At 34.0% G+C, this 14,935-nt stretch overlaps 1 protein-coding gene across 1 annotated transcript; it reads left to right on the top strand.

Annotated features, from left to right (window-relative positions):
* The first annotated feature begins 2,022 nt into the window (after window positions 1–2,022).
* LOC109157568 (cytochrome P450 704C1-like) lies at window positions 2,023–9,477 on the top strand. Its single transcript, XM_019305412.1, has 5 exons — window positions 2,023–2,705; window positions 4,072–4,359; window positions 6,770–7,126; window positions 7,244–7,444; window positions 9,210–9,477. The coding sequence occupies exons 1-5, from the start codon at window positions 2,196–2,198 to the stop codon at window positions 9,393–9,395; spliced, it is 1,542 nt and encodes a 513-aa protein (XP_019160957.1). The 5' UTR covers window positions 2,023–2,195; the 3' UTR covers window positions 9,396–9,477.
* The last annotated feature ends 5,458 nt before the right edge of the window (window positions 9,478–14,935 follow it).

Raw genomic sequence — 14,935 nt, 5'->3', positions numbered from 1 at the left:
AGACGAAAGACAACCACTGGGCGCAAACAGAAGCACCAACAACGAGAGGGAGAGCCAGACGCTGACAGCCATGGTCACCCGCAGGAAGCACCACTGCTTCGCCACCATCGAACACTCCGCCTTCTCTCCCACCCAAAACACCACCATCAGCGCTACCACCCCGAGTCGAGCCGGAGATCGGAGTAACACCATCGCGATGGCCGAACATCCTACTGCCGATGCTGTCGCCATTCGCCTCGCGGTCGCCGCCCACCCGCCATCGCAATGCTAGCCAATCGACGATTTGCAGAACACCCCCAAAGCCTCGCCGTTGTTGTCCCCTTTTTTGCTTCCATATCTGGTGATCTCCGAACCCTATTTATTTATTTATTTTGTTTTAAAATAATTTTTAAAATTTTTAATTAATTACTTGTTGGTAACCTGCCACTGCAGGTCACTTGGGACAAATTGCATGATTTTACAATGTTGAATGGTCTAATTGTACTTTTTTTAGTTGAGTGGTCCAATTGCATTTTCACGTTACGTTCGATGGCTAATTTGAGCCTTATTCTTTAGCATTATTATTACCCAAGGACATTTTAGTCTTTATATCACTCCTTCCATTCTCATTCCCAATAATTCTATTTCTCCTCGCTAAATAATGTAATTTGAATTCCTACTTTATTTCTACCTTATTCTTTTCCCACCGAATTACAATTTATTTTCCCCCTAATTGCTTTCTTCCAATCAAACGCCGTGTTAGTGTATTCACTAATACCATTGCTCGTTCGTTCCTTTTTGTTTTTGGATTTGACTGTATTATTAGGTATATATATGCCATTGTTCGTTGTAGTTGGAGGGTTGTTTATATTCTCTACTTTTCAGTATGAGGTGGATTATTGTAGATGCATGATTATATTATTAGTTAGGGACTTAGGATATATTATTGATGATAATTTGAATGGATTGTTGTGAATGATTATTAGTGAGGATATATTATTATTGATGGATTGAACGAAATATTATTTATGAATGGAATGAATTATTGTGAATGATTCAATTTGTGGAGGATTAAATTTGATTATATTTTGAATACGACTGAAAGTTAATACCGTTCTTGTTGAGAAACGGACGCCTTTTGTATAATTTTTTTTTTTTTTTTAAAGTAAGTATAGGCGTCTGTTTCTTGAAAGGAGTAGTAAAATTTATTTATGACAAATTTGAAATTACAATGAGATAAAATTAATATGAATGACATGTTCGAAACTATAGTGAATGTCAAAGGTAGAATATAGCCAAAATAGTAATCGAAGATTAAATTTAAAAAGGTCATCACACTTGATAATTAAATTAAATCATAAATTAGTAAGTGAATCTCCTGTGAAACCGTTTAATGGATCCTTAAGATGAGTTAGATCACAATAAAAATATAATACTTATGCTGAAAAATGTAATATTAATCAAGAATAAATTGTTTCTTACATATATAAAAAACTTTAATACTTTTAATTAAATCAAAATGTATTATTTATGGTTGAATAGTTCTTATTGTGAGGAAAAATGTAATACTAATCATGAATAAATTATTAATGGTTAGTTATGACTTATGAGAGAAGTATAATACTTATAATGATGAAAAATGTAATATTAAGAATTGAAAAGTTATGAAAATTGTGATATATACGTGAAAAGAATGCAGTACTTTTAAAAATTCAACCCGTCTCACGAATGAGAATATATGAGATGGTCTCCGAGAAGAATTTGTCTAAATTAACTATTTAACTCATACATACTTTAGCATTTGAAATCTATAATTTTAGCATTATATTATTTATTTAAGATATATAGTCGTCGTTGAGTGGTTGTAAGTTTGCTTCATTTCGCCATCACACTTCCTGCATGCCTGTCCAATTAAAAATCACAAATCAGCCCATCGTTCCCAATACGAAAACCGGCCATCGGATACTGACATTATTGTGAAAATGTCATCCGAAGATAAAATAGTCACACTAATTTTTTTATTCTTTTTTTTTTGTTAATTGGTACCTTAAAAAAATCTTCATAGAAATTGACAAAGGGAATTAAAAAGCATTAACTTCATCATCTTCCTAGACGCAATAATATTATATTGTGCGGTTGGCAATTACAAAAGATTATTCTTCTTCATTCATCACTTTCCTGTCTAAAGATTTGTGGGAAAAACAAAAATAAAAATCATGAACATTTTAGCCTTTGCAGGTCTCCCTTTATTACTTTTGCTCATACCAATCATAGCTTTCCTGATAAAAATTTACAGTGGAAAGTCAATCAACAATCCAAAATACCCACCAGTTCTTGGTACTGTGTTTCATCAACTCATATACTTCAACAGGCTTTATGATCATCAAACTGAGACTGCCAGAAAGCACTCCACTTTCAGGCTTCTTGGGCCTGTCGAGAGTGAGATATATACCACCGATTTGCAAAACATTGAGCATGTACTTAAGACCAACTTCGACAAGTACGCTAAAGGCAAGTACAACCAGGATGTTCTTAGGGACTTGTTTGGCACAGGGATTTTTGCTGTGGATGGTGACAAGTGGAGACAGCAGAGGAAGGTTGCTAGTCTTGAATTCTCAACAAGGGTGCTTAGAGATTTCAGCTGCACAGTTTTCAGGAGAAGTGCAATGAAATTGGTCAGAAAAGTGGAAGAGTATTCTCAGGCTAATCAAGTGTTTGACATGCAGGTAGGTAATTATATATGTCGTCAGCTGTTACACTTGAATCATCATGTATCATATGTGGTCCTCTAAGTATCATGATTTTATCACGTTTAATTCTAAACTTTCATCTATGACCCTTCGACTTTTAAATTATTACCATCCGTAATCCAAATTAATCATTGATGGTTCTTCAATTATCAAATTTTAACCAGCTATGGTCCTTCTAAGAGGACCTGGTTAAATTTTGAAAGTTGGACCATGAATGGTTAATTTGAGCCACATATGGCAATAATTAACCACATATGGCAATAATTTGAAAGTCGAAGGATCACGGATGGTCAATTTGAATGTTCAGGACTAAATGTGACAAAATCAATATATATACTCGGAGGACCTCATATGGCATTAACTCTATAATTTAATGATAAATAAGAAAATAGCTAGGCCTAAAATCTCTTAAATTATGTATAGCTCTTGTTCAAGAGATGGCCCTTGATCATAAATTATATTATATGATGGTTTAAATTTTAATGGATCAGTAAGTGGAGAATACCCAATCTGAAAACAAGAAAATAGTTAGTATATTATTGGGAGCACGCGTTTACCACTACATCAAAAATATAATTATATTTGGTAGCATTTATTAACAAGAAACAAGTTAGTATAAAATAATTATGTTTGGATTTCGACCATCACCGACTTTTGCCAAATAATTCCCAAACCCCAACACTTCCCAGTGTTAATTATACAGGTTACTTTTATTCACTCTTCACCGGCTTCTGCCCAACAATTCCCCACCCTCCACACTTGCCATTGCCAACCTTAACTGGTACAATTTACTCTTGTTGAGACTTAAACCCGTGACCTGACTCTGATACCACTTGTTAGGACCACATGCAGTGGCGGAGCCACAATGGGGGCAACTGCCCCCACTCCTCCACCCATATATATTCTATATATTAAATATATCAAAGATTATCTAAAGGTTAATTTGTCTTTGATGGTAAAGCCCCATTCATGTACTATGAAATGTTCCATAGTCCGAATCCTACAAGGAACTAAGTTTTTTGTAATGCATTTTTATCTTATGTATTTTTTGATCTTTAATCTCTAATCTAGTCAACAATATTTATGACTTGGTCTCTAAATGTTTTATTTTCTTTTCAAAATATCTCGTTAGCTTTAATCTTTCGCATCTTTCGCCCCTACCGGGAAAGATTTCTGGATCCACCACTGACCACACAGTTACTACTATGCCAAAAGCTATAGTTTGTAGCAAAGGCGTAACTTTATTCAAGATTCCGTCCAACAATCCCCTACCCGCTTGGGGTTGGACTTAGCCCTTCACGGGCCTCGCCAAACAAGTATGATTATGATTTGGTATTTTCAGGATCTGCTGATGAGAAGCTCACTGGAATCTATATTCAAAGTGGGGTTTGGAGTGGATTTGAATTGCATAGAAGGTGAAGGTCAAGGATCAAGCAAAGAGGAAAGCATAATGTTTATGAAGGCCTTCGATGATTCAAATGAATTGACATACTGGCGCTATGTTGATCCATTGTGGACGCTTAAGCGGTATTTCAACATTGGGTCTGAAGCTTCCCTGAGAAACAGCATCAAAATCATCCGTGATTTTGTTGACAAAGTGATCACAGCCCGGAGAAAGCAGCTAGACTCTGTAAGTACTGGTATATTATGACACTTTTTCTTTCTGGATTATATGCTTATATGCTTTCTCTCCTCAATTATTCATGTATCTAAATTAGTTCTTTATTTTTAAAATGGTAATTTTTCATCCCTTTTATGTTAAATAAATATAGACATGTTTACTCTTGAAAATAAGGACAAAACATTTATTTCATTTATTTTTCTACTCAACCAAGTTTTTCTTCTTCCAAAAGGCTGAACCCCAACCCTAAGGGTCAACCAACTTACTCCGTATTATTTATAGAGAAAATGATCAAATAGACTCCTGAACATTACTCAAAAATTTAATTAGGCCCTTAAACTTTTAAAAGTTGCAATTAAGCCCTTAAACATATTATTTTAGAACATTGAGGCCCAAAAACTGATTGGTGGCCTATAATTACAGGTCACTAGAGTTCCGGCGAGATTCTGATCCTATTCTGGCAAAAAACACTGGCGAAACGGTCACCGGTGTTGTTTGGTTGCCTTCTTCGGCGACTACAGAAGGCGACCAGATGGGTCACCTTCTCCGAAGGAGCAGAAGGGTCGCCTTCTCCTTTGCGGGGGATGGAAACCAAATGACACCCACAACTGTTTCGCCGGAGATTTGCCGGAATATGGTCGGAATCTCGCCAGAGATTTGCCGAAACCCTAGTAACTTGTAATTACAGGTCGCCAATTGGTTTTTGGGCATCAATGCTCTAAAATAATATGTTTAAGAGCTTAATTGCAACCTTTGAAAATTTAAGGTTATAATTGATTTCTTGAGTAATGTTCATGGACCTATTTGAAGCACACAGAGTCAACAACACCTCCACTAAGGTTCGATCTCATGACCTCCCACATGGAAGAGATCACTACATGTCATCTGAGGACAAGATGCTTGACTCCTTATTTATATGTGTGAATCATAATAAATGCAAAAAAGAGTCAACACAATTTATAAATATTAAATTATAATTTTAAACAAATGCTAGTGATATTAGTATTTTAATTATAATTAATTAACATTAGTGAATTATTAATGTTTAATTCTTAATTATGTTACTAGCATTAACCTAAAATTATAATTATAATATTTGTAATTTGTGATTGTTCTTTTTCACATTTAATTATTCTAATTTTCATTATAAGTAATAAATTGTTAGAGAAGAAAAATAAATGAAATACTTATTTTTAAGGGTAAAAATGTTCATTTTAGTGTAAAAGTGAGAAAATTGTCATTTTTAAAATAATTAAGAGCTAATGTGGATACATAGATAATATAGAAGAAAAAAGTGTTATAAGCATATAATTCATGAGAAAATTGTTATTTTCTCTATATTATATTATATTAATGAATCAATAACGTAACAGGCCATACAGGCTAGGATATAGATTAATTATAGCCTTAATTGAATACTAATTTTAGCGCCAAGTACCTTATAGTGTGATGACATCCCGATTATCATTGTAATTCGATGGTTATAGGTTCGAACATATTCTTTGAGCAAAAAATGTTTGAGAAAGTATAGAACAGATACTACCTTATAAAGAATCATGAGTATTCCAAAAAGAATACTAATTTTAGCCAATATAATAATATATCTGCTGCGCAAATTATGCTATGCAACCGAATGCACCATGCGCATGGTGCATACGATGAAAAACGACATCGTTTTGGTTAAAAAAACGCGCGTCCCACTTAAAAGAGAAATCAGGTTCGATTCCCGGCAATAGCATTTTTATATATCCATAAATTCATAAATATATATCCATAAATAATTCATAACTATATATCCACAAATTCATAACTATATATCCACAGTGAATGAATGAAGTAAAAATCCACAATGAATGAACTAAATATCCACAATGATTGAACTAAATATCCACAATGAATGAACTAAATATCCATAAATTCATAACTATATATCCAGAAATTCATAACTATATATCCACAGTGAATGAATGAAGTAAATATCTACAATGAATGAACTAAATATCCACAATGAATGAACTAAATATCCAGAAATTCATAACTATATATCCACAATAATGCTATTGCCGAGAATCAAACCTGAATTTTTTTTTTTTAAGTGGGACGCGCGTTTTTAGTCAAAACGACATCGTATGCACCATGCGCATGGTGCATTCGGTTGCACAGCATAACTATTGTATCTGCTGCACCTGGGTTGTTCTTGGGCCTGAGCCTGGGTCAATTTCGAGTTGGGCTCCCGACTATTTTTTTTTATAGGACCTAAACCAGCCCTCTATAAGTCGGTTCAGGTTTTGGCTAAGCCCGACCCGATTTTCTTGACTTGTTCAATCTTAAACCAGCCTGTGGCCAGTTCTACCGGGTATATATTAATTATAGCTTTAATTGAATACTAATTTTAGCCAATATAATATATGTTTGGAAGGATCTTAAGAACGAGAAAGAGGACATACTTTCAAGGTTTATAAGGGAGAGCAAGAAGGACCCAAAGACAATGAATGATGAGTACCTTAGAGATATCATACTGAACTTCGTGCTTGCAGGCAAAGACTCCTCAGCAAACACTCTCTCCTGGTTTTTCTATATGCTCTGCAAAAACCCTCTAGTTGGAGAAAAATTGGATCGCGAAATCGAAGAAGCATTCAGAAACTTGAAGGATGAGAAAGCTAGTAGCGTTGAAGATTGCATTGCCAGTGTTACAGATGATGAAGTTCTGCAGAAAATGCCTTACCTTCATGCAACATTGACAGAAACCTTGAGACTATATCCCGCAGTCCCAACAGTAATTATATATCCAATTCAATTAAGAAGCTCTGATATATACAATGTTTCCATTATTGTTTATAATAAATATTTAAAGTTAATTAAGATATACTGTGTTTACTGGATGGATGTTTAGGATGGGAGATGTGCAGAAACAGATGATGTTCTTCCTGATGGATTTAAAGTAAAGAAAGGAGATGGTGTGTATTACATGTCTTATGCAATGGGGAGGATGCCGTACATTTGGGGTGATGACGCAGAGGAATTTCGACCAGAGAGATGGCTAAAAGATGGGGTTTTCAAACCGGAATCACCATTTAAATTCATTGCATTTCATGTAAGTATTAAGGAATTTTATATATATACATCTATATATATAGTTAAAATTTGGTGCGGCCACCGCTTCCCGTGTAGTCGTGTAATCTTGCATCATTATGTATGCACAAATGTACCACCACGTGTTCAGAAATGCACCAGGGTGTGGTGCATTTATATGATGCATTTATTTTATGGAGCATTCGTTGGTGCAGTTTTTAACACGTGGTGGTGCAATCCGCATGTTCGCATATGATAGTGATCATATATGAGAACCATCTTCCTATGAGTCTATGAAAACCAATTTGGTGCATTAAAAAATTAAGTCTATGGCAATTGGACACGGTACATGCCCCATATGCACACACGAATTTTGAACCCCAATTGATCTCATCCATAAATTTATTTTATTTTTAATGCACTTGATTGATTCTCATAGACTCGTGGCATGGTGATTCTCATAAGACCTTATATTAATGATCAAATGAGAACTACTCCTCTTGTGAGAACTTGCGAACCAACATAAATGTACACAAACTATTCTAGGATAGATGGCGCATTTATGTACAAGTTCGCAGATTCTCACAGGAAAAGAGGTTCCAATTGGAACATCACCCCTCTCTCTCTCTCTCTCTCTCTCTCTCTCTCTATATATATATATATATATATATATATATATATATATATATATATATATATATATTCTTTAGGTGACACTACTGAAAATTATTGAATTTCCGACCACCTGAAAGTGATCTTAAATCAAGTTGAAAGTAAAAAGTGGTCGGAAATAGCAACAAGAGTTTTTCCGGATACCAAAAGTGGTCGGAACAAGGCTTTCGACTTGATTTAAGTGGTCAGAAATTTCAGAATTTTCAGTAGTGTGAAAACGTGCAAACAAGTATGTGTGCACACAATCTACTGCTAGGCAATTCTATATGACGATGCAGACCCTGGAGTAGATTGTGTGCATTAATGCTTGCTCGCACGTTCTCACCTAAGGAAGTTTCTCCATTAAACACAACCATATATATAAGTAGATAATATGAGAACAAGCTCTTCGTAGAAAACTAAGAACCGATCTTAGTCTTACATCCGAAAAAATAGCATTGTTTGGATGAAATTTAAAAAATTAAAAAAAAAAAGTGACATTTTTACAATTTTCATCAACTTTATCGTGTAAGTTTTAACACTATATAGTGCACTTCACAGGATTATTCAGAAATGCACATTATATTGTTAAAAAGTGCATTCCACAGTATTAGAAAGTGCACTCTATAATATTAAAAATTACACGTTGTACAATGTGAAAGTGTAATACACTTAAAATTTGGATTTTAGAGTTTGACTTAGCTTTTTAGATTTATGTTCGGTTTAGGTGTTCACTTTTTACTGTTTAGGGTTTAGTATTTATGATTTAAGTTTAAAAATTAGTTTTTTCGTTCATATTTAAAAATTATTTAGAAATGCGTAGTCTATTATTAAAAAGTGCAATACATAGCATTAAAAGTGGCATGGCAATCTTAAAAGAAAAAAAAATTGTATGATAAAGTTGACAATAATTACAATAGAATTTGATATGATTTGTTCGTTTTTTACAGATATAAAATTGAGATTAATTTTTAATTTTTTCTTAGAAACATGTTCTCATGGAATCACACACCGACAGTGGTTGAAGTGAAAAAGAGTTGGTTAATTTTAAACAAAGTCAATATAACAATTAGACATTACAATTACTTCCAGTTGAGCTGATGAGGATATTTTGGTTTCTTCTTTAAAATGTTCAGGCTGGTCCAAGAATTTGTTTAGGCAAAGATTTTGCTTATCGACAGATGAAGATTGTGGCCATTGCTCTTCTACACTTTTTCCGGTTCAAACTGTCAGATGACTCGAAGAAAGTGACTTACAGAACAATGTTTACACTACACATCAGTGGAGGCCTTCATCTAACAGCAGTTTCAAGGAGAAATTGAGTGTACTAATGTGAATGCAAAACACATTTCTAGCAGAATTTGTATATGATTATTATAGCTAATATCCGGACTTCTTGTATTATATCTCTAGCTAGTGTCAGGGTCATTCCAATAAAAATAAAGATCATGTGCAATATATGAATTTTGTTATAAATATTTTAATTAGTGGTCATTAATCTTGAGACTCTTCATTTGCCTTCTACTTAATATCTTGTTTATGATGAGTATGTGAAAGGTTGTAATGGTCCCTATAAATTGAAGGTGAAGGCTTAATGAAAGGAGGAGCTTATGAGATTATGTTCTATTCATTGTGTTCTTCATGTCCATTTTACTTATCTATTCTATATACTCATATACAGACAATCACGAAGCAGTTCCTTGCAAACATCACACGAGAACTGAGCTAGTTGATAGGCCAAATTACAACACGTTATCAGCACGAGTCTCTATTGTAATCTCCGGTGAACGGTACTATTGGTTCATTTTTCCTGTGCATTTTGTTTTGTGAATCATATGCCATTGTTTATATCTAAATATTATGTGTATATATGGCTATGAGTTTGGTTTGGAACCTTCAATTATTGTTTCTATGAAATGAGTGATAATTCTTCATGTTTGTTAACAACTTTTGAGTGATGAACCCCTCATCAAGATATGGTTAAGAATTTGGGTAAATACATGAATTTGTAAATACATATTATCTTTATTTATTCTCTCAATTCATGTATATGAGATAGGCTCTATATGAACCATGATGCTTTGAAATGGTAAATACATGTGGTTATATGCCAAATTATATGTATATGTATCCATGTATGTTCTATGACTATGGATATCGAATGCATAATCGGTACTTATTATGTTTGCATTGGATTGTTGTGTTTGTATTAGAATGTTAAGAAACGAATATGCATATTTATGTAAATGGTGTTTCTTCATCCTTTGCTTGAACATGTATTCAAAATAGTGGTTTTTCCACAAGTTGTCACATTGCTTCCTAAAGTTGCATCAAATGATGATCTTGTATCATGCCTTTCATTGAAAAATGTGAATTTATTGAGCTCGCTCATGTCGATAGCAATTTTTTCACTTGGGCTTTGGATATTGAAATATATTTGGCATCTAAGGAATTTAGCCAAACGTTTGTTGCTAAGTCACAGAGCACCGATGCCCTGAAGGCACAAGCTCTCATTTTCATACATCACTACTTGAACCGCAATCTTAAAAATGAGTATTTGATTGAAAAAGTTCCTTTTGCGTTGTGAAAGTCCCTGAAGGACCATTTTTTAACTAGTAGTCATCTATTGTCCTTCCTCAAACACAATTTGACTAGCTTAATTTTAAGTTTTAAGATTATAAGTCAGTAGCTGACTACAATTTAGCTCTGCATAAAATAGCCTCACAATTAAAACTCTGCAAACAAGAAGTTTCAAGAGAAATACTTATTTGAAAATACTTTGTCTACTTTTCATGTGAGTAACCTTGTACTCTAGCAGCAGTACATGGCAACAGGTTACGAGAAACATTCAAAGCTGATTTTAGCACTTCTTGTGGCTAAGAAGCACAACTTGTCGTTGATAAAGAATCATAGTGCATGTCTGGTTAGTTTTGCACTGGTGCCTGAAGCACATAATGTTACCTAGTTGAGCGGCTTTATAAGGGGTTGTGGTCGAGGTTATAGCCGAGGTGGTATGAGTTTTGAGTTCAAAATAAGAAGCAAAGTGATCAAGATAATCAAGGAAATGATGACAAAATCCATTGAAGCAAAATTCTAGCCAAAAGCAGATTTGCTAGCAATATGGGTGTGAAGGGAATTTGTCCCTACGTGCCGGACACCAAAGCATTTGGTCATCAAAGAATGAGTCTCAGCTCATCTTGCTGATTCCAGTTTGCCTGAAGCAAATACTGTGATAGGTAGTGATAATGAAATGATGAGGTATTAATGAAGAAATGGTTGGTGTCATGATAATTTTTGAGTAATTCATGAAAATATATTCATGGATAAAAAGGTTAGCTCATGCCTGAAGCATGAAGCATTCGAGAAGTTAGCTCATACTTGAAGCATCCGAGAAGTTAGTTTATGCCTGAAGCACCCGAAAAGTTAATTCATGGCCGCAATAACTGATTGCGTAACCAAGTAGTATATACACTCCAAAAGTGTTTTGAGTGCAAAGTTATTTTTTGGATGCAAATTATTATGAGGGCAAAGTGATTTTACTTTGCTGATTTTACTACTTGGATTAAATATTCGAAATTTACTATTCGAGAAGTTTACTTCTTAGAGTTACTTCTCTTAATTTGCATGCTTATTTACTCAAATTTGTTCTCATGCATGCAATCATGACTCTCGTATGCAATTGATTGGTTGCTAATTCAAAGTTGAATTATTATTTGTTCTACATATCCTATACCAATTTCGAAAGAACTGCTATTATCTAGAAATTATGATAATCATCTTTTAACTAAATTTAAGATGTCAAAATGTTGTATATTTCTCCGAATATGGCTTAGTGCAATTTTGTGTTATTTAAGAAATGGAATACTCCTATATAAGAATGATAATTGATTTATGTCATACATGATGTAATTTGTTTAAATGTTATTTGAAAGGTAGAAGTAAATTATATCATGTCAGTTTGCCCGAAGCAAACGAAGGAGTAACTTATATCATGTCAGTTTGCCCGAAGCAAATGAGGGGATGAATTATATCATATCAGTTTGCCCGAAGCAAATGAGGAAGCGAATTATATCATGTGAATTTGCACGAAGCAAACCAGTGAATGAAACTAATGAAAAGTTGAGGATAAGGATTTTTGAGAGATCTTGAAGATCTATTTTATTTGACAAGCTTCACAGCTTCTTCCCTATGATTTTTGTGTACCCTTATAATATCATTTGATATGTATGCTTTCATATCTGATTATATATGTTACTCTTAGATGATTGCCTATATATTTTGGGTACTTCATATGTTGCGATACATTTTTAAAGGCTTTAAAGATCCATATTATTTTATAGTACGGCATGAGCTATAGTGGGCCCGCCTTGGGCAAATATATTGTTTGGTGAGCCAGATTTCTTCAAAGGCATATTATATAAAGCATATTTTGTAAAAGAAAATTCTTAAGCTATGTATTTTCTTGTTGGGGACATCAGTTTTATATGTTATTGTTGTTATCACAATCTGACCTACTGCATATCATAATTATTCCCCCTAACACCTAGTACGTGGTATAAAACGAAACATTTCCCATCTACGTTTTATTCACAGTGTGCAATATTTTTCTTATATCACCACCATAGCGTACCTTTGTGGGCAAATATATGTTAATTATAAACCTCCGTCGGTTATTTAAATCTTTAGAGCCCATGATAAGGGATCAATATATAAATAGGTACGCTGACTGCACACTTTATGAAGATCATTTCACGGCATTAGGGGAAGATAAGAGCTCAAATTTTATAGAATGCCGAGAAATTCTATGAATGATTGATCTTCAATATTTGAATCCACGTACTAGGTAGACTGAACTAGAAGTTCATAAGAAGTAAACTGAATTGGAAGTTCAGAAGATAATTAATCTGCCAATATATATAATGATAAAAAGAGTGACTAGGTCTCATGTATCTTCCCGAACTTGGACCGTATGTATTTATCAACGCTCCTTGACGCCAGAAGCGTGGAGACATGTTGGTATAAAAGACAAGAATCCGCGGAAAGCTATATCTAGTAGAAAATTTCGTCACTCTTGAAATCGCTTAAAGAAGTATGTCCTGCAAATATTCGTCCAGAAGGCGAAAACTCCCAGTAAAATTATAGGTGCACCCAAAATCATAATACTGGGGATGCGGAACGACCAAATAAAAATATCTTTGGGAAATATCTAGAGTCTGGTTGAATTAGAAATTGCCATTATTTTATATATATGGGAGAAATTTATAAAAAATGTTATAGTTGTCGACAACAGAATTGCCTTTACAAATTGTTCTCGTTATATGAGAATCTGGATCCAGAGCTAGGCACCAGTTGTGCATTGGTATTTTTTATGTATAACGGGGCAATTAAGGCATATACAGCTCAACTCGCTAAAATTATATTCTCTTTATAACATGTACACCATTTAATGTTAACCCTGAAAGTTACAAATGGGTGTTTGTACAAAAGAGAAATACAAATAATCTGGTGGTATGATATAAAACGAGACTGGTAGCTTAAGGGTTTACGCAGAGACCCTAAATTGATTTTAATTAAATGTTCTCTCTCATAACAGATGGCATTACGTTCCGCTAATTAACATCATTGGCAGTGAATTATAAATTTAGAATGCAGTTGATGAACGTCATGACCACAAACTATGGGGCATTAGACGCTAATATTTATTTGTAATCCCTGATGGATTGAACACTTTTTGAAATAAGGAAAGTGAAAATCGCAACATTTATCATTAAACTACCAAGTCTTTGTATGACTTGAATATTATTGACTGAGGGTTTTTCTCCTAAAGAAGGAATATGCAAATAATATGTACCATTATGTGTTCCTTAACGAATTGCTAATGGAGTTATTTATTTATGATCATCTCAGTCGATATTGATGGTTTAAATATCATTGAAACACATAGAGAGCTTGGTGATATCAGCTCATGTCGAAAGACGGAGTTTTAAAATAAAAGACTTGGGAAACACAAGTATTGTCTCGACCTGAAGATCGAGCTTTTCTCTTTGAAGAAGTTTTATACACCAGTCAGCCTACTTGAAAAATGTCTTGAAGATGTTTTATATGGATAAGTATTATTTACTTATCACACTAACGGTTGTCCAATAATCTCTTGAAGTAGATAAAAGACAATTTAGACTGGAAGATGATAATGAGGATATTTTGGGACTGGAAGCCCATTACTTGATATTTTTATTGGAGCACTATTATAGAACTAGAAGTTCTATAGTCGCATCAGGCCTGATATTGAATTTGCGACGAAATTGCTAGCAACGTTTAGTGCTCCCTCTACAATGAAATATTGGAATTGTGTTTAACATATCCTCCAGCATTTTCAAAGTATAAAGATTTTGACGTTTATGTGAGAAACCAATATGTGGTTTTGATGGCTATTTGGGTACTGGCTCTTTTATTTGATCCCTATGATGCCAAGTCCCAAACTGGTTATGTTATATTTTTACCCCAATTTCCCATATGATGACAAATAAGATTGTGTTGCACAAGCAAGTAATAGGTTTGTTAAGGGGAACCTTACAAAACATGTTGCACCTAAGTCCTTCTGCACACATGAACTCCAGAAGAGTGGTAAAATTCTTGTTGAGAAAGTTTGACCAAGTGAACAATCTAGTAGATATGCTCACTAAATTTCTTCCTACATCCACTTTTGAGTAATATGTTCATAAAATTGGGATGCATGGACTTAGAAGATTGATATCTTCAGGGGGAGCGACAACCCCTAACTGCACTGGAATGGACAATCTAGAAGGCTTTTGAAATCCTGAAGATTATGCTCCGAAAGCATATGGTTGTACTCTTTTTCCCT

The sequence above is a fragment of the Ipomoea nil genome, unplaced genomic scaffold, assembly GCF_001879475.1.
Source record: "Ipomoea nil cultivar Tokyo-kokei standard unplaced genomic scaffold, Asagao_1.1 scaffold2791, whole genome shotgun sequence".
NCBI classification, from domain to species: domain Eukaryota; kingdom Viridiplantae; phylum Streptophyta; class Magnoliopsida; order Solanales; family Convolvulaceae; genus Ipomoea; species Ipomoea nil.
This window is presented reverse-complemented; position numbering and strand designations above follow the sequence as displayed.

Coding starts and splice junctions, on each gene's coding strand:
- LOC109157568 (XM_019305412.1), top strand. CDS start 2,196: ATGAACATTTTAGCCTTTGCAGGTCTCCCTTTATTACTTTTGCTCATA. Junction 7,127..7,243: donor TATATCCCGCAGTCCCAACA/GTAATTATATAT, acceptor ATGGATGTTTAG/GATGGGAGATGTGCAGAAAC. Junction 7,445..9,209: donor TTAAATTCATTGCATTTCAT/GTAAGTATTAAG, acceptor TAAAATGTTCAG/GCTGGTCCAAGAATTTGTTT.